At 39.2% G+C, this 20439-nt stretch overlaps 1 protein-coding gene across 1 annotated transcript in view; it reads left to right on the forward strand.

Annotated features, from left to right (window-relative positions):
* Positions 1-9220: 9220 nt before the first annotated feature.
* The window catches only part of LOC116962787, a 58628-nt gene continuing 47409 nt past the window's right edge, over positions 9221-20439 (forward strand). The window contains exons 1-2 of the mRNA XM_042796522.1: positions 9221-9328; positions 20093-20203. Of these exons, the coding sequence (XP_042652456.1) occupies positions 9309-9328; positions 20093-20203 (131 nt within the window). The 5' untranslated portion in view covers positions 9221-9308. The remainder of the gene's footprint in view (positions 9329-20092; positions 20204-20439) is intronic.

The raw sequence follows: 20439 nt of genomic DNA on the forward strand, positions 1-20439 counted from the left end.
TTTGGAAAGACAGGAAAAGGAGTGACACAGTAGCTAGGACAGAGTAAGGATATGAATCAGAAATTAGTGTTGGGGGTGGAATGTAAACAACAGCCTCAGAGCTGTCACGAAAGAGCAATCAATAAATAGATTTCATGGGTGGAGGCCCTGGGTCTTATATTCCAGGTGAGCAATCTCCTACTAGATCTGCAGAATCCCTGAGGGGGCAGGGATAAGGAAGAGGAAATGAAGACATGTCAAATATGGAAAAATCATAACTTAGTGTTTGGCTGTACTGCTGTCCGAGTCTGTCACTGTAAGAAACCTCCATGACAAGCACGGATTTGTAATAAGAGGCCACTATATTATCAAATCAACCTTCTCTACTGGTGTGTCTGAGAGAAAGCAAGCTGGCTGGAAACAGTGGCTCTGACATATATTCCCACTTCTAATTAGAAATATTTTATAACTCACATTCCTAATGGAATTTGGGAAAAATTATTGCAACAGTGTATTGCAAGACCACAGTGGAATAATACTTATAAACTTTAAACATGCTGCATCTGATCTAATATTGCAGCTAATCCATCAAAAATTGATCTTGAAGTCTCTCAGAAATGGCTGCTGCCATTGTAAATGCTTATAATGAATTCTAGTATTGCCTTTCAGAATAGGAAAATGGTACTCTTAAGTCCTGAGTGCAACAAAAATAAATCTGTAGCAGGAAGATCTCCCCAGCAGCATCTGATGGGCACTGAACTCTAGATGATCAGTGCTTCAGTTCCCTATGTTGAAAATAAGGTAGACGTTGTTAAAGAAGTACCATAAAATCATTAAAACAGGGCCAGAGCTAACCCCACTTGAGACAGGACCAACTATACCCAAAACACTACATGTATACTGAATCTGGGGGCCTGCAATCGTTCCTGTCACTGTGCTGTTTTTTTACAGTGATAAATGGCATTCCCATGCATGTGCATTGGGGAATCTTTTTTTTTTTTTTTTTCATACAAAAGTTACCGCTATGCTTTGTTTCTTTGATTTTTGTGAACAAAGCAAGAAGTAACTTAGAACAAATTATACAACTCAGCAGTAAATTCCTGCTATTAAAACTGAGTTAAGTTAAATTTTATTTCAAGAAACACTGTGCTAAATCCAGAGATAGGCTATATTTAAATAGAGAAAAGAAATTTAGTGATTTATGGACTAGCCAATCTACAGGCTTGCTCATCAAAAAAACCAGGAGCTTTTTTAAAGCCTTGAGATAATGTTGGCCTCATATGTAAATATGTTTGAGTCACACTAAGTTTTTTTACTTTTCTTATGAGAGAATTTTGAGAAAAAAGGTCTTGGTACCAAGAATGGACCAAGAAATAGCAGAATGTATTACTCATGATGATTTATTTCATTTACAATACTTTTGGGTGACATGTTCTTGAAATATTAGTGAATTGGCTTCTCTCAGCTCTGCTGTTGGAGCTGTTTTCTTCTCTGCAGGCACTTTGCTACGTTTCTGTCTGTCACTATATGTACTCACAAATGCAGTATTTCTTCTGATCTCCTATTTCACATACAAACACAAAAAAGAGAAGTTTGGGCTATATATTAGGAAAATGATTTTGCTGGAACAATTAGATTCTGGAAGAAACTGAAGCTGGTTAAGCAACGTGGACTCTGAGCCATTTGGGAACTAGCTAAACATCAGTGAAAATTATACAGGAAAGGAGTAATTCAGCAAAATGAAGTGTAGAAACTGGATAATACCAGTGATCATTTCTGATGAGGTCCTTACTGTCTATTATTCGGACAGAGAAAGACAATGGTCTAGTTAGTAGTTCCATGGAAAAAGAGAATTGAGACACCAGCCTTTGCAGAATCTCAGTGAGTAATAATAGCAATTTTTAAGCTATTATTTCACTATTCAGGATTGTATTTGAAATAGACAAAAAATGCTTTTGCTTACCAATGAAAATACATGGAATTTCCACATGAAATATTCAGGTACTGCTGGATAATGGCCTTTGTTTTCATTGGTTAAGTTGCAGGAATTGAGTCCATCTCGTTCCCCAAAGGACGTTTCAGTTAAATTGTAAGGACAGGAAATACTCACATTGTAGTAATATGGGCAGAATTTTCAGAACTGAGATTAGGTAGCCTTTACAAGTGGAGTAGTTGTCCTGTGTTTTCTGCGCATTAATACTGAGTTCTGACCAGAAGTCTGCCTCTGGCCATGATTTTTGGCTTTCTTTCCTATGGAGCTTTTCTGTTTCTAAACATGTCATTTAGGGACTTCTCTATTAAAGCTCTTACAGGAAAAGAAGTGATGGAGAAGGAGGTGAGTAAACTCATGGCAAATGTGCATTTTGATTACTAGTACTTCCTCATTCTCGATTTTTTTTGTCACAGCTTTCAAAAACCATTTTAGAAGAGAAATAGTTGTTACAATATCCAGGTCATTAATTGTTGGGAGCTTTGGGTTCGCAAATAAGCGTGACATTAACGGATTTTTGACAATATTTTCATAGTTTAAGAAAGAGATCAAGACTGTGCCTCTTTTTTCAATATCCCATGTGTTATCCTTTTTCAAATTATTATGATTTAAAGGAACGTTACATTATTGTTACTTCATTTGACCTTTGAGCTGGCAAATAGATAAAGATGAAATGGATGATACAAGAATTAGCTTTTAAGTTGTAGAGCACTGATTTACAAACAGTGTGGAAAAATATAGTACATACTGAATGTTTGACTTGTTTCTTAAATGCTTTATAATTCTCTGGTTGTTAAAGAGAAGAGAGATATCTAGCGGTTACAGATGTCATCAGCTTTTGTCCAACAGCTATCACGGACTGTATCCAACTTGAAAAGCACAGAATGGTTTAAATTATCTGTGAATAATTCCAGGCTTGGGATTAAGTTCTGGAACATAGGAGGACAAATTCTGCCACCTGCTATGGCTTTACAAACTAATTTTTTGAAATACAGTTTTTTCATTTGACTAATGGAAAGTCCCATAATAATTTTAAATAAAAGTAACAGCCAGAAATGTGAATTGAAGTGGTTATGCTGGGAAATTCAGTCCAATGGCACGTTGTTGTGTCGCCATGGGGGGCGGGGAAAAAAAAGGCAGAATAGTTGGCAAGTGGCATACAGGAAATGTGGTTACCAAACATTTATCTTGTAGAATTGAAACAAATCCTCTGTGGCCTACTTTACTATAGAGGATAATCGGCATATTAGTGATCGGTGTGATATTCCACGGTAGATTGCACTGCTATACGGGCTAAACCTGAGTAACATTTGTTTGTCTTAAAAAGGCATGAGAAACTCCAGACTTAACTGAAGTATCAGCATTTTTTGCTTCAAGAATAAAATTGGATCAAAACCTACTTCAGCCACAATGGAAGTTATTCTACCTCTCGATACTGGTTTTCTGTCTAAGCGTGAGGTGTACTCTAGCAAGTACCTACATGAAAATGGAGTTGTGACCGCAAGTTCAAAGCTGCAGTAGAAGTTAATTTTCATTAATTTAGGATTGTGTTTTGTCCCTCTAAGCTAACAAGGTCTTGAGGAATCACAGAACTCCCAGATCACATCCTGGCGGGTAGATCATGCAGAAATGAGCTCTGAAATATTTTCAACTCTTCTGAATAATTAATTACAGTGACAGATTTTTTGGAATGGATTCTCACTGCAAGGTATGCCTGTGCATTATTCTCCTATAAAGAGGTCCATATTATTTCTTTGCACTCTGTCTTGCATCATTCTAAGCATATGCTGTTACCTTTTTTGTGCTACTTCATATTCCCATTATCGGTTCTTCCTTTGGTTAAGCCATTCCAACATAGACATTGCACCTGCTTAGATATCTTTAAAACTACCTCTACAAATCCCTAAATCCATTACAGATGCAAACGAGAACCATGCAGTGAGATACTCTGTCTTTTGGACACCAAATTGTCATCAGAAATCTCACCATCACTTCTTCACCTGCTCATGTGGTACCCAGCTGTGCCTTGTTGGCCTTGCATTTGTGTGTAGTATGAGATTTGCTGTTCACTGCTGTTCAGAGATGAGATTTCAATTTCTGAAAGGCTCCGTGTCAATCTTTAGCTGGCCCCTGTGTGTTCTTCCAGAGAACATACAGAATTAAATTTTTATAGAGTAGAGGGGAGATTTTTTGTTCTTCTTCTGTGTGTACTAAAATGTAAGTACATATTGTAAAGAAAATATAGCTGCATAAGGAAGCAGAGTGGTTAGAGTGAAAATGTCTAATAACTTTGGAAGCCAGTATCTTTACATGTTTTACATTATAGTTCCCTATGTTAACACTTGGCCGCAATGCTGTGCATCTCCTAATGCATCAGAATTATAGAAACATCTGGGCTAAATAGCTTCATGCCGATCCACTGAGAAAATTCACAAAGGATTCAATACTTTTTAAGATATTTCATTTTCTATCTAGGATAGTAGGTTGCATTATGCTTATATACCGATTTATGAAACACACAGGAACATTCGGTTTCTTTTTTTTTCTTTTTTTATTCTCCTTTAGTCTTTAAGTGCCTACAGGGCACATCTGTGCTTCTTAATAAAGAGCTACGTTATGGCTGGGCCTTGCACGGCTACAGTGTGGGAGAGGGAGCAGAGAGGTTCCTTTTCCCTTTGTGCAGCCCATCAGAAGCCTGCCAAAAATTACAGACCTCTCCAGAGCCAGGAGTAATCCTCTAAAAGAAGGATGTTTCTGCTACATCTCTCTCCTGCTGGCTAGGGGAGCTGGCTGAGCATGTGGGAAAGTACCAAATTACCCTGCTGCAGCACAGCCAAGGTGCTCTGGTTTGGAGCCCCTTTGCTGCAGGCATTGCTTCCCACACACTGTCTGTCCCTGGCAAGCCCTTCTGGTTGGACTCTACAGGAGCAGCATGTTCACTGGCATCCTCTGATCTTGCAGCGATGCTGTTCTGGGGACACCCAACTCTGGTTTATGTCCTACTGGTACAGGGAGGATGGTCTGCAGCATCCATTGAAATCTGCCTTTAGGTCTCTCATAGGGCATACACAAATCTTGCTGACTGTATGGTCTGTAATGATGTAAGTTGATCCCATATAGTGTCAAAAGGGACTTTTGGTTTCCAAAACTTCTGTGCATGCTGTACGTTGCACTGCTAGATAACCCTTATAAAAACCTAACAGCAAGCTGTTGTTCCCAGGTATGACTTTGGCCTATGCATTGCAGATTGATGTGCATCTAAATGTCTTGAATTTCAGTCCATTTCAGTCCAGCCAATGATGAATGTGGGGATCAGTCTGGCAGCACATAAGATAACTGCTGTTAAACTTTTATTATTGGGCAAGGTGTACATTCTCTTTCTTAAGGAGGTGAGGGATTGCTACAGAGCCCTCATTTTTTTTCCCCCGAAAGTATTCATGTGCTAGATACATCCTCTAAGTGCTTCCTTCTGGCTCTGAAAGCTCAACCTTCATCTGGTGTTTAGGTTGGACTTCAAATGAGGCAAGAATTTGGAGAAAAGACGTTTTGTGTGTAAGAGACTGAACTGCCCTGGTGGCCTTACCTTCCAAGGTAGCAAGTTTCTTGACGTTAACTGCTTGATCAGGACAGAATCCCAGTCATGGATTAGAGATCTCGCAGGGTTGAGGACACAGAGTCAGATTGGTACAAGGATGACGTCTTTCTGCATGGAGAAGAGAATGTTGTCATCCTTGTGTTTCTGTAAGTGTCAGATAAATCAAATTTGGCCATACCAGTGTAGCATGAAGAATATGTATACTTTTTTTTTTTTTTCAAGTCATTGCCTCCAATTTTACTCCCATGTAAGAGCAGTAAATTAAACTGTTTCTTGTAGTGGTTGTTTCCAAATAGTCTGATACAAATTTTCTGTTCTGTGTCCTGAATTAACTTGGATGTCTTTTTTTCTTCCAGTTTAAGGGATGATTTTCACCCACTATACTGTTATAATCAGACTGGATAAGCTTTTGCACTAATGGAAAACCAGTTAATGCAAAATGTAGCAGCTTAAAGCAGACAGGGGAGAGACTGATTACAGAGCTGGGGGTGGCAATACCAGCTTGTCACCTGACACTGATCTGCTTGAGTAGAAATATGAACTTTGACTCCAGTGTCCCTTCTCTCAAAGGTATGAATTTAGTGGGGTATAAATAAAGACCATTCCTTTCCTGAGGGAGAGCTTTCTATTTTGTGCTGACTTGCTCTTCTGCAGACCAAAGAAATGTAAAGAGGCACCAGAGCAGCAAGATATCCTGAGAAGGATCCTAGAAGACTGAGGTGATGCTCTGAAGGCTATTTCTCTTGGCTGTGGAAGCCCGATTGCAATTTCTCTCTGTTTTGGGGTAAGTACCTGAAGTAACAGGCTGCACCAGGGTTGTTGCCACTGTCTTGCTTTCCTGTTACAACAGTTGTTTTGTTAACTAACTCTCAGCAGCCTGGTGAAAACCTGACTGTACAGCCCAGTGGTGGTATTGCCTGCATGGTGGAAACGTCATCTCTTTCTCACATTAACATCTGCAGACAGGGCCTTGCGACACAGCAAGCACTCTCCTATCTGTTTCTTTTTACTTACTGGAGTCAACTAAGTTTTGAAGTCTTGTTAACTTCTGCTTTGATATATTTCTATCACAGGAAGAAACTGATTTTTAAGCGTACATCAGTAAATATTCAGGGCAACCCTTAGTGTGGGAAGTTAATCTATTTTATATGCATATAAATGACTGTTCTAGGGATCATTATCAACACAACCTCTTGTCTGATGTGCATTGTAAATAAAGTTGTCATATGCTTCTGTAAATCATGGCAGCCTGGACCACTTCTGAGCATTGAGAGACAGCACAGTTCAACACTGAGAGAAGAATGCTGGCACATAGCGCTTCAGGTCATTGTGAATTTCACAGCCTTAAAAAAAGCCATAAACAAAACTGTAAAAACTCTGTGATGAGGCCTCTGAGAGTGTTAGCTTCTCAGGGTGCGATGGGATTTTCTGTGAGGAGAACAAAGCACCTCTGTCTGAGGACTGAGCTTTCCTGGTGACTAATCTGAAGCTATAGACTCAACTCCAACAGGAATTGGCTTCTCTGCTCTGTGTTCCAGCTGCTGGGCACAGTTTGTTGACTTTACCCTCTCCAAACCTTGTAATATTTGTACTTAAAAGAAAAAATAAAATGTCTCCTACAAACTTCATAAGATGAAAGACACCACTTCATAAGTCTCCCACCTCTGAGTACAGGAAGAATGTGCCAACATGCAACCATGGTTATGTTTAATGCATTGTTGCCAAGTATTCAGAAAATATATTGAGGAGTGCTATATGATGTTTGTATGCACTGGAATATAGATGTGGAGAGCATGAATGGAGCTTCGCTTCCTTCCTGTGACTGTGGTTTTTAATGATTTAGAATTGCTTAAAATGTTTTGTTGAAGTGTGGCATGTTGAAGAAGAAAATAATTTTATTGGTAGAAATTCCTTTTTTGAGGTCGTGGGCCACCAAGAAAGCACATCTCCCAATTCAAAAAGGTCAGATTTTATTCCTTTCCTCTATTCTTTTTCAACCATCTCTTTTAATTCCTTCCAGAAAAAAATAAAATAATCCAAAGTACTATCATTATTTAATTTATTAAAATCAAGAAAAGCAATTCTTTTTTTTTTTTTTGTTTCTGCCAGCTTCAGCTGCAGTACAGAATGTTTCTGGCATCTACTTTCCTCTCTGTTGCTAATCAGCCTGGTACTGCCCCTTGTGATGACTGCTCGTGTTCTGCCTTGACAACCCACTGCTGCTGTAGTTTCTGAAACACTGTGATACAAATGTCCATACTGTAGCCATCTTCCAAAGGTGACAATCTTGAGTATGTTAGAGATGCACTCATAATCTGAATTTGCAGGGTCTTCCACAGACTGACCTATAACATTACCTGGTTGTGAGAGCCACTTAAAGATTCTTGTAACAGCATTTCTCATTATTATTTTCATTGTCAAAAGAAGTAATAATGGTGAGTATCTGCTGGTGGAGTGGTACTTTGGTTTGGGGTTTTTTTGTTTGGGTGTTTTGGGTTTTTAATCCTGATTTGAAAAATAAAGAAGAAAAAAAAAGTTTGTCTGGACTAAATGCCAGGGAAATAGCACATAGCACAGTATATTTCTCTGTATTAAATACTAGATAAGTGATGCAGCTGGACTTGTTCAGTTGACATTCCAGATGTTTTCAAGGTTAAGTCCTCACATGTGCTGGTAATTGGTACGTTTTCTAGCATTCACAAATACCCATGTATCAGCAAGAATGAATTTCATGTTGTTTCTGCTTTGCATCATTTTAGATGCACTTTTCTCAGCTATTTGTCGTACTAAAATCAGTCCTGCATTTCAGAAATGTATAGTGCCAGATATCACATTCGCACCATTTAAAGAGATGATTCATGAAATAAAAACGTGTTTTTCAGGAAATTTATACCTATTAACTATGTGTCCAAGGGGATCACATCATCAGCTCGAGAGAAGTTCCATTCTGAAAAGTGACAGGATGATGCCTTAGAGCTCTTGCTTGTTCTTATGGCATCACATCTTGATCAGTTTTCTCAGATATTTTCAGATGGAGAAGGATAAATGACACAAGCTGTTATCTGGAACAGTTCCCTTTTTATTTATAAATATTTAATCAGGCTTCATGTTTTTTTTACTATTCTGCAAGGTCCCTAATGAAATTGGTGCAGTGTTTATTTTCAATGCTTTTGGAAAATATTTGATGCAGTTTATTTGACTTTTAGGTCTTTTTAGTGGGTAGAAATAAGGTAGGGTTGTCAGCATGTTGAGTCAGTCATCCTTCATGGATGTTAATTTAGAGACCATTTAACGGTTAGATGGTCAGATGTTCCTTAAAGAGGCTATTTGAAGAATATTTCGTGTTGTGCAACAGAAATCTGGTGTTGAGAAAGAAACAAACTGGGTGCCTTATTTCCTTCACTAATTTATTTTATTTACCCTTTAGCACCGAGTGGATTCTTCATAGCTGATAGGAAAAAATCCTTTGCGTCTTGTTCAACTATTAATGTCTTATTTAAAAATTTATATTCCAAAACAGATTTCCTGGAGAAAAGTGACAATTACACCAAGCTTCTCTGGGCAGCGTAGCACTGAGATGGTTCACATAGCACCTCCACATTTGTGTTGAGATGTGTGCTCTGCATTCTCTACTATCCTAATGGCAAGAACTTCTGTGAGAAGTTGGAAGAAATAATTTGTTCACACCGTACAAGAGATTCAGTGAATACCGTCTGCGTGCCTTTAGATGGCATTTTCACTGGAATGTCTGAAGACACCTTAAGGTAAGTGATGATTGTTACTTCTGTTTTACAGCTGGTAAAATTAAATCACTAGGGGTTTAAATGGTTCACCTGAAGATCAGGTAATAAATCCAGAGTATGTTAAACACCAGACACCTCAGCTCCCAGCTTCTGGCAACATAGCTCCATTTAGTAGAAAAAGGAAAAAAATCCCCAAACCCTTTAATTAGTCATGGAAGGAATAAATGTGCATGAATCTCATACACTTTCAATCACACAGTTATTTTTCATTGATGCAAAGCTATCCTGGGGCGTGAGTTCACAGGGAGAAAGGGTGACTAAGGTGAGAAGCGTTCAAACAGCTGAGTAAACCTCATATGCACTTTTAAATGCTGCAGGGTTTGTAAGTTCATAAAAGCCTCATAACTGTAAGGTTTATGAGTCAGCATAATACTTTTCCCAAGGAAATAGGGGAAGATGTGAGTTAATTAACCATCCGCTATACTGCATATGCTATAACACCGGAGAGGTAGATTTTTTTTTTTTTTTCTGCATGTGATTGACCAATATAATGGTGATTCGGGGAGTTGCATGGCTATAAAAACAAAACAAAAACCAAACCAAACCAAAAACCACCAGCAAGAGTGATACTAGGTTGTACTATGTTGAAATGCTTCCAGTAGAGATAACTCATTATTAATGCTCTTGCACACAAGGGAGACTTTGGGGAACGTTTTTTCTGGATGACTGTGCCATTTTTCTCACTGGCTTGCAAGAAAGCTGCATTCACCTGAGCATATTTATAGAAATGAATGTGGAAGATCAGGGGAATGGATTTCAATGCAAAATGTACAACTTTTCTTTTTTCTTTACATGGAGTGATTTATTTTTCTGATTTGAGTTTTGTTAGATCGATCATCAGGAGCACAACTTTTGTGGTTTTAGTATCACTGGTGGGTTTTGATGTAGCTGGCAAGTATGATTCACAAAAAGTTTATATTTTACAGATATGGGGTTTTTGTAGGAAAGTAATTTTTTCCACAAGACTGGCAGGATTTTATAATGCATATAAATGGAGTTTATTAAGGTTATGGCAGATTTGTGACCCATGTTAATTTGTGTAACTCACAATGTCTCATAGTGAGTAGTCGAGTATTCTTGGGCTCAGGTTAAGATTCCTGGATGCAGTTCTCTGACACTGACCTCAGTCAGCATATTTTCTTAGACCAGAACATGTTTTCTCTAGTAGGTGTGGGATCATACCAGCTATATCTGTCTGATTTAAGGTATAATTCACATGCATAAAGTGGGTAGCAGATATAAGTATCTGAACAGCTGCATAACCTAAACAGATATTTTAAAATAATGCCATTTTTAAGTTCATACAGCCCCCTAACAGTAAGGTTTATTAGCCAGCGTAGTAATTTTCCAAGGGAAGTAGGAGTTGATGTGAATTAATTAACCCTTCAGTATATTGCACACATTGTAATGCTGCAGAAAGTATGGCATGGAACAGTCCCGAACCACAGATGTTGGGTAAGCTCTTTTCTAGTATTTCAGTGACTACAGTCTCCACCTTGCATCCAAATACTGAGACATTTGCAACAGAATATTAGCACTACTGCTGGAGAAATTGTGTTGATGAAATGAGGGCTTGAAGTAGAGCATCTTTTTGGTCATCGTTGTATGGGTTTGAGTGTTTAAACTTTTTATTTGCTGATGAAAAATCAGAAGCCCTGGGTTGTACAAGCACAGTGATTATTTCAAGCCCCTGATTTAAATAAGTAATGATCAGCTTGCCCCATGTCAGTGATAAATACAGCACCTTAGTAGTCCTCATTATTTCTGTATTTATTTTCCCATGCCTGTCATGGTAACAGGGTTAAAATAATGAAGGTAATAAATATTTTTCTGTATATTTGTGCATTCAAAAATAGCTGAAAATTTCTCCAAAATATTAATGAAAAGGCTACATCTATGAGGAGACTGAACCTCTTACTTCTGAAGAATAAAAAAAGAAAAAAAGCCTTTTTTTTTTTAAACTGTAAACTGTTAAGTTGCTTTAAATAAACACATTGATCTACCAGACTAGTATTAAGATAAATGTTTAGTGGTCTCTGTTAAGTCCATTTCCTGCACTCATTTCTCAGCATGCAGTTGTCTCAAATGCGAATGGCAATAGCTGGTGGAATTGTGAGGGATCTGAACAGACACACAGATAAAGTACTCTGTGAAAAAGAAGTAGCTGATCAGACCAACAGGTGGTCCTTTGCGATGTTTGGTTTACAGAAATCTTCATTATTATTTGCCACAAAAGCAAACCTCCTTTTGACAGGAAGTTGTTCTGCTTTTTCTTAAATGTGCGATATCAGTTAATAGGGAGGAGTTCTAAAGAGGAAGGTTCCAAGGGCTGGGAATTAAATCCAGAGATATAACAGATTGTGCACTTTTTCTGTATGTAAAAGAATAGTTGTTTCCTTCAAGGAAAAGAAAGGAGATTTGTCATTTAGAAAGATGATTGCCAACCTTATTATGTGACCTGTAGAGAGACTTTTATCCTGGAGTTGAAAATAGACTGCTGAGCTGAGTGGATTTATTCCTGAGTGGATTCACTTCCCAGTTTGGGAGACTAAGGGCTAATCCAGGAAAGGGCTTTGGATACCTAGGACTAAAAGCAGTGGAACACAACCCAGTGATTGTTCCACCATGAGCTCACCTACCAGCTGCCCTCTTGCTTGGAGTTTCCTGCACCTCTGGGGTTTCTATTCTGCACGAAGGGATTGTTCTCTGGCTGGTGGCGAGCCGCAGGTGGGTCCATACACACCTTGCCAGAGCTCAGGAGGGCACCACGCAGGTTGTCTTTGGGACGAGCTTAGGACAGAGAGGGTGCTGTGAATTAATTTATCGGTGTCACCTTTAGAATGCTTCTAAAGCAGAAGCATTCGCTTATAGCAATAATGAAGAGTCTTTGCAGAAATGGAGAGTGCCATTTGCCAGGCATTGTTCATGCTCACAGCATTAATTGCCTCTTAGGAATCTGTGATTTAAATGTGGAAGGTAATCGTCATTCCTCGCTTGGGGAAATAAGGGGACCATCTTTGTCTACAGATGGGAAAATAAGAGAAATTAGTGTATGAGCTGAGCAAAATAATCCTGAAAGTCTGTGTCTGAGATGCAAGGATCTCAGTGTGATTAAAAGGCTAAGTATTCAGTAAGTCTTCCGTGAGGCAGAAAGAAGCAAGGCTGGTACAGCCCTTCAGAGTTATTTGCAAGCTGAAGAGAGCTTGAGTTTAGCAGAAGGTGTTAGATCACTTTAATAATTTTTAAAAGTTTCCAGATACTGATGAGAGACTTGACAGCAGAATAACAGAAATAACAATCCAGATGAAACAGTCCTCACGTCCCCTTTTTTTGTTTTTAACTTTCTCTTCAACATCTGTGCTTTTTCCAATAAAATGTTTCTCGAGGTAAGGTACAACAGACAACAATGTTTCTCCTCCTTGATCTTGAAGGGATACTAATTTGAAAGAATCCTATATTTATTGGCTTCCATAGTTTATTTCCGGATATTGCTGCTAATGCTTGTGGGAAGACCATAACAGTATAGTACTGTGAGTAATAGTTCATCCGGGCGACTGATGACCTCCCAGCAGATCGTCTGATGCAGGAAACTTAGAGAAGCCCTTCAAATCATGAGGTACTTTGCTCTTTCAGGACTTGCTGCTGCAAAGTTTCAAGATGTCCTTTGAGTGGTTTATCCTGTTTATATTCTGTGGAAGACCAGAGGCTGCTTTATAAAGCCAGTCTTTATGGGCATCTTCACTGCTATCTCACTAGAAATAATGTACCGGGTGCCATTGTAAAAAGATGGATTGCAGAAATACATATATATAGTGGGTGATAAATATAGGTGACAACAAAGAAACATTAAAAAGAACCTGGTATAGGAAAGCTATTGAACCAACTGAGTGAGTCTCCTTCAGTAAAAAATGAGTGTGGTCCATTAACTTTGGTTATTCCAGCAAAGCACAGAGCTTAGCTTATCACATTTTCAGTTTGATCTAAACTTACAGAAGGGTTTACTGGAGACTTAAACTATACATCAAAACAAAAACCCTAAAAATGTCAAAACTTCACTGGCATTTTTTTTTCCCCCCATTCTCAGATTTCTGTTCAAATACCCTTTTTTTTTTTTTTTTTTCTGTCAGCTGAGGCCATAGGCAGATGAATTAGTATCCCTGAGCTAATAATCATTCTGGTGGGACCCTAAACTGAGAGAGGCAGAAAGCAGGCATGCTTCGTTATGCTCCTGAGAGTAACAGGCAAATAAAATGGGAGCAGAGGAGTCTTTCTGCCTGATTTTTTTTCAGCCAGAGGTTAATTCAATTGGAGGCAGGAACGGTGTTTCCCTCCAGCTGCCAGCGCGAAGAGGTTGAGCCAGGACTTTCTGCCAGCCCAAGTGGCTACATCGTCAAGTGAGACTGGACCCTTGTCTTGTTAATCCCACCCAGTTTTGGATCCCTCAGGGATAGGATCCCCAGCCGCTCAGCACACTCAAAAGCTCACTTTAGCTCGCTGTACAGCAGTTAGGTGCTGGGCTTACCAGCCAGAGAGCCTGCAGCAGCCAGTGGGAGCCACGTCTGCCTGCAGTGCCCATCTCACGGGGAGAGTTGTGCTGGCTGAGGAGGGTGAGGAGGACCAGGCGCGGCGGTGGCCGCGGCAGCTGCAGCCGCGCAGGGCGGGAGGGAGGAGAGGGGCTGCCCGGCCACGACGGGTGTTCCCCTCCAGCACCAACCTGCGGTTCTTGGCAGCCCTGGGAAGGAAAGGGGCGACACCAGCCAGAGGAAGGGTTTCTGTTTTCAGTGCATCAGCCAGCTTTTGGTCGCTGCTGCCAAGAATGCAGATTTTATTAGCGCAGCAAAAAGAAACTCTGTTCAGGGGTCTTTATTTTCAATTCCAGTTTAATTCAAGTCAATTCTGCAAATCATATTCTCCACTACCTTAATGCCATTTTGCAGCCCCAGGTGGAGTTGCCCTTATTTGAAGGAGTAGAAATGGGTTCTAGGTCTTTGGGGAGTCTGATTTATTATACCAGATTTTATGCGTAAATGGGCAAATTATAGGGGTGGGGGAGAGATGGGGATAGTGAGAGGAAAGGCCTGGCATATGTGAACTGGTTTCAATAAGAGCCAGCATGAAATTTCATCCCTTTCTCAAGAAGAAACCCGTGTTTTCAAAGTCTCTCTCATTTTTCCAAGCTTAAAGTAAATAAGTAAATAGCTCATGCTCCCACTTCTTGGTTTCAGATGGAATCCAGCACCAGGGGGTACAAAGGAGATACAACAGGTCACTTAATTGCTTGAAAGAAAATATTTCCAAATGGATCAGGATGAGGTAGGATTGGTAGAATTTCCCCATTTGGTTTCTGTAGCAGAGGATAGCAACTGAAGAATTTTGTTCACCTATTCCTACATTTGTTGTATACCAAATAGCTGTGCCAGGTACTTGACTAAAGAAATATTTAATTATTAAAACTTCTTTTTACATTCACTCTAAAACCTCATTTTGCTACTTTCTTTAATTATCTGAGCCAAATAAACATTGAAGAGTATCTCACTTTAATTTAGGACCTGATTCAGCAAGGTAGTTTAAGCATAATTCACAGTACATTAGAAGTCCCACTGAAACCTACTTTTTCCATTTTGCAGTTGTTTCAAAGCTGATTTGATTTCTTGATGCTCTGAGACAAGCCAAACTTATTTTTTTAAATTTCAGCTGGAGTTGTGAGCAGGGGAGAAAGGCAATTTAAGGTTAAATGGAGAGAAATTTTACAGACTACTTGGGGAAAAGCTAAATTTTAAGTAGCAAAGGATGCAGAGAAGCAGAAGCATGTGTGAGCGGGGTGTTTCTCAAGCTGCAGGTGGATGGATGCTCATTGCTGTGTATGACAGTACCCAAGGTGTTGCCCAGACGGGTCTGTAAAGGAGGGGGTCAGGGTCGGTGCTTTATTAAATACTCCAGCATCACACAGTGCTGGGGTGTGTTGTGCTCCTCACCAGAAGTGCAAGGATAAAACCTTCGCAAACGTGGGTGTTAGTTATTGCTTGCTGGGTGGTGGTAGAAACCAGATCTCCAGTTGGTTGCTCACCTCACTTACCTGTGTAGCTCGAAATGTCCCAGAGGATCCTTTCTCTGCTATCCCCCAGAGGCTGATGGAGCTGGGACAGATGACTTACTTGGTTGAATTTCTATTAAAAAGTTTCAAAGCAGTACTCACCTTGATGTGAGCTTGGTTGGAATATGTATTTTTAAGATCCAACTTGCTCAGAGTGTGGTCTTGCCCACTCTGGTATGAATAGCTCCATTATGTCAAAAAAAATTACGACTGCATAAATTAGAAGAAACTTGGACCCTGTGCCTTTCTTTCAAGAAACTGAATGCAGTTCAGGAATTGACAAATATTTGATATATAAATTGAAAACACATGGACTAATTTTTTTATCTGGTGTTATAGATGCAACAATGTTAAAACTCACTTTTTTTAGCTTTAAAATAGTGATCTAGATAGTTAAATACTTTATTTGGTTTAAAAGCTATTAAAATCATGCTATAAAAATTAGTACCAGTCTTCTATAAAATGTAGAAGAAACTTAGCCTATATAAAATGGTTTTTATTTGAGGAGAATACCTAAAAAACTTTCCTGAAGTTTTGAAAAACTTTGAGCCTATCTAATGATACAGAAAATGCTGGAAGATTAGCATTTTAAAACAAATATTTTTTTGTGTAAAACAAGAATAATTAATCATCAAGTTAAAGGGGAATTGCTATAACAATGAAGCAATTTATCAAATGCAAATGCAGGGTTATGAATAGACTCCAAGAAAGCTCCTAACTTCTTGTCCAAAGAACGCAATGCAGAGCTACTTTCCCACAAAGTTAGCATTATGTCACTAACAGAGTTGCTGGGAAACTGGGATACTTGCACGTAGAAAATTTGTTTGAAAAATATTTTTTGATTTATCAACAAGCAATTCTGAAAAATTTTGTTCTTTTTCTCTCTTTACCCACTTCCTTTTTCTGTTTCCCCAACATTTCAAATGAGGATGGTGCTGCCACAAGTGAATAGTAGTGCTTGGAGACATTTTAACTTTGTAAAGTGATATTGAAATGCAAAATTGTTACTTAAAGAACTATCAATGTTTAAAAAAAAAAAAAAGAACACTGCCATGCTTTCGCAGAAGAAGGAAATCCTTTCAGTTGCTACCAGTAGCTGTTCTGAGAATAATTCCTGAAACACTAGCATATTGAGGTTGGGAGGAGGTGGCAGATAAAGGCTCTCAGGGAATTCATATTGAGACATTCTTAATTTATGCTGGGAAAAACCCCCACAGTATAGTCAGAGAATGGCTTAATCAAGTGTCATCAATTCCTTCAGCTTACAAAGATAGAAAGGTGAGAGGTTTTCATATTGTTACTGATCTTTAAAAGACCAAGGAATGTAAAGCAAAGGTATTAGTTGGCCTGTAGCTCCTGAGTCCCAGCGGTATAAATGGCTTAACTGAACCAGGTCAGAGCAGGCAACCTCCAGGTCTTTTCCACTGTTGGGCGAAGGAGTGCGGGCTCCTGCTGAGGTTGCTTTCATTTAATCTCTCCTACACCACTGTTCTCAATCAGCAGGTTGCTGTTGCTTGATTAAATGTTTGCTTGGTTTGCCTGTTCAGCCCCAGCTTAAAACAAAACAAAAACCTCAAGAAAGAGCTTGGCAGAATTGATTTCAGAAGCAGATGAGCTGGGATATACCTGGTCCTGAGCGTGTGTTTCCTCCAGGTGACTTTCTGCATTATCAAGCAGGACGTGGATGGTACCTGCTGGCCCCTGCACATGCTCACTGATCTCACTTGACTTACACAGACAGGCTGTGCCCATCAGTTGAACCACAGCCTATGTAAGGTGTTGTGGAGCTGGGTTTGTCAGCCAATACTTTGCATTTTCAGTACTTCATATCATTTAAAACTGCTTACAAATGTCCAGAGCCTTAAAATTAAACCACAGATTTAATATATCCCAACATTAATATGCCTTATAGGAAGAAAGAGAATGAATTAGCTATCTGCCTTAAATTCTGATGGGCTGTATCATTAGTCTCCAATTGGTTGTTAAAGTTTTAACAGATATTTAACAATTGTATGCATTAATAGTCCTGAGGTACAGATATTGTGTCTTCGTTTTTCATGGGGGGCGTATCTAGCTGTATGAGTTCTATCCTTGCATTAGGCACTGGTTTCATAATTCTGAGACCTGTTCCCATCAGGTCCAACACAGACCTTTTCTTGGCAGAAGCAATTTTTTCAATAAAAGTAGTTTGTAGATGTATAACTTGCAGGGCTTTGTGTTTTAGCCATCTGGGGTGGTGAGGAACCTCTGGCCTTCCATGAGTGGAGAAGGGGTGCACTATGAAAATTGAGCTTGAAAAGAAAAAGGGAGAAAGAATTTTTGAATTTTTGTATTTTATTTTCAATAAGCCCTCTTACTATGACAAAAATTTATAATATAAATAAAGATTAAATTGTCCATATGTATTTAAATGCTATTGAAATACAAGTTGATTGAGAAAAAAGAGAATGCCCCTTAATTGTCCGTACGACAGCTAACATGGACCACAGTGTATAATGGGAAAAAATATTTAGCTATTTGGGATTGTTTATTTGTACTGTGAATATGCCCAAAATCTGTGGTTGCGTAGCTGAAGTGGGAGTGTCATGGTCTTTCTGAATAGCTTGTTTTCAGTTATCTCAAACATCTGTCTTGTTCCTGTTTATGGTAGAAGCTCTTCTGTAATTTTACCTTTACGCCTTTATCTGTAAATGGCTTGTGGTGTTGGAAGGATAACTGAAATACCAGGGAGCTCTAGAAATGTTTTCCAGGACACGATGCACTCAGAAGACACTGAATTGTGGGCATCAAGCACAAATAGCACTTTGTTTTGTAATTTCTCCTGGATTATCTGACACCTGAATTTTTTAGTTAGGTCCTTATCCTGTAAGAGAAACAAACTTACTGCATTTAAAGGGATTCATTATTATCTCCGTAGATATGAGACCCTGAATGAGCTATACAGGATGATTAACTTAGTGCTTGTCAAAAATGCCATTCATCTATTTCTCCCTTGCCCTCTAGATTTAGCTTCTGCTGTGGTAACAAACATACAGACACTAAATGTGCACATCTCTATTTGTTCCTGGATGACTTGACTTTTACATGTTGCTGCTTTGTATTTAAATAAGCTCTAGAGACTTTCCAGTCATATTCAACAGGTTTCCCTGTTTTTTTCCAGAGCAGGTAATCTATCAGTGGTAGCTCTGTCAGTCATAGATTATTTTATCTGAATTTTTTGTTTAATTTGCAGCACATATTTTGTGAAATCTGGTTGGTCTGTGGAAACTGCTGGAACACTCCTGTTTCTTTAGCTGCTCCTAGTGGAGAAGTGCAACATGTTTCTGAGTCAGCAAAGGGAACCCAGCACATTTCTCAACAGCCAGGCTCGGGGAAAAAGATGGGCAAACCACTAATGACCTAATAACAGTAAACAGAAAGGAGGAAGATCAAAGTGGAGCAGCTTGAAACGAAGGGCCAGGTGGACACCAGAAGGAAATGCTGAGCACTCTGTTGTTTTGGCAATGGGGGAAGACAACTTCAGAGCAAACATTTACATATGTACAAGGAATGCATCAGCTAGTAAGATCATGATGAATTTTTCAGAAGGTAGCCAAATTGCATTGCGCAAACTTGCAGTTCTTGGTATACTAAAAGTCACAGCAGGGTTGCTTGCCTCAGCCCTGTCTCCATGCTCTCCAGTGAGCTTAACGCTGTCCAAGGGCCTGGGGGGTGTGAGGGAAACTATTCTCTGCTTTCTAACCGCTCTTCACACGTCCAAAGACTGCCGCAAAGAGGACTGCTTCTCTGTGCCTCAGAACAAGCAGCCCTGATCCTTCAGCCTTTTCTAATAAGCTGCCTTCCCCAGACCCCTCATCATCCTTGTTCCTGTTCTCCAGGTTTTTTTCTGTTCTGTCCACATCCTCTGGGGATGATGGTGCCCACAGCTGAGCCGCCTGCTTCCCACCACGGAGTCAGATGCAACCGTTACACCATGTGTTTAACAGATGATACTTCTGTTTATTTTTCCCAGAATAGTTTTCCGTTTTTTCCCAGCAGCATGATATTGTTGACTCATATCTATGATTTAATATATTATAACTCAGCAGTGAAATGGTTGAGGTTTGGAGTTTGTTGGATTATTTTTTTTTGCTTTTCTGGCTGCTTTAAGATAAAGAAGGGAAAAAAGTGCTATAGGATCACTGGCAGATACAGCTCATTTAATTTATCAATTTTCTCAATGCGAAGGTTGAAAATCCACATTCACAAGAGTACCTGCTGATGTCATGAATGTCACTAAGACCGTAGTGGGCTATCAGAAGAGTTGTACAGCTCCTCCTTTTAATCAGTATCAGGTCAGAGGCTTGTGCTTGACTTCAGGTGTGTCTGTCTTCATGGAATAATTTAATTGCTTTTATTGGGTCTGAAGTCAGACTTTTAAAAGTGGAGTTAAAAATCCAGTCCTGATATCTGTTTGTTTCAGGGAAGCAAAAACATTTCAGGACCCTTTGCTGTCTGTGTCGCAGCAGTCTGACCTTTTCAGCCAAAATGCTATCTGTGTGTCAAAGATGTTTTTCCTCCTGTCAACTAATCCATGTTGACCCAGGGCTCAGTTTTGTTATACATGCTTAAAACTGTGTTTTACCCTGCAGGTCTACACTAAAGCCATTATGCCGTGAGAAGTATCAGAGAGATAAGAAGCCCTGCAAAGCTGTAATTTATGTGCAGGTAGACGTGCTTCAAAATCATGGACAGGAAAAAAAGTGAGTTTGTTTTACTTTTTTTTTTTTTTTTAAATTTTTAACACAATTTGGAAACAGATGAATACTTAACCTCTTGAGACCAAACATATGTTACTATGAAGCAGCCAACTTGTATGTTTTTTGCCCATCTCATGACTACAAGCTAAAAATATTTTGACATCACTAGTTAGAATTTGATAAAGCTAATTATTGTCACAGAAGCACCCAAGATGCTTGCCATGTTGGCTGCCTTTCAG

Source organism: Tyto alba, unplaced genomic scaffold, assembly GCF_018691265.1.
Source record: "Tyto alba isolate M040663 unplaced genomic scaffold, T.alba_DEE_v4.0 Super-Scaffold_23, whole genome shotgun sequence".
NCBI classification, from domain to species: Eukaryota; Metazoa; Chordata; class Aves; order Strigiformes; family Tytonidae; genus Tyto; species Tyto alba.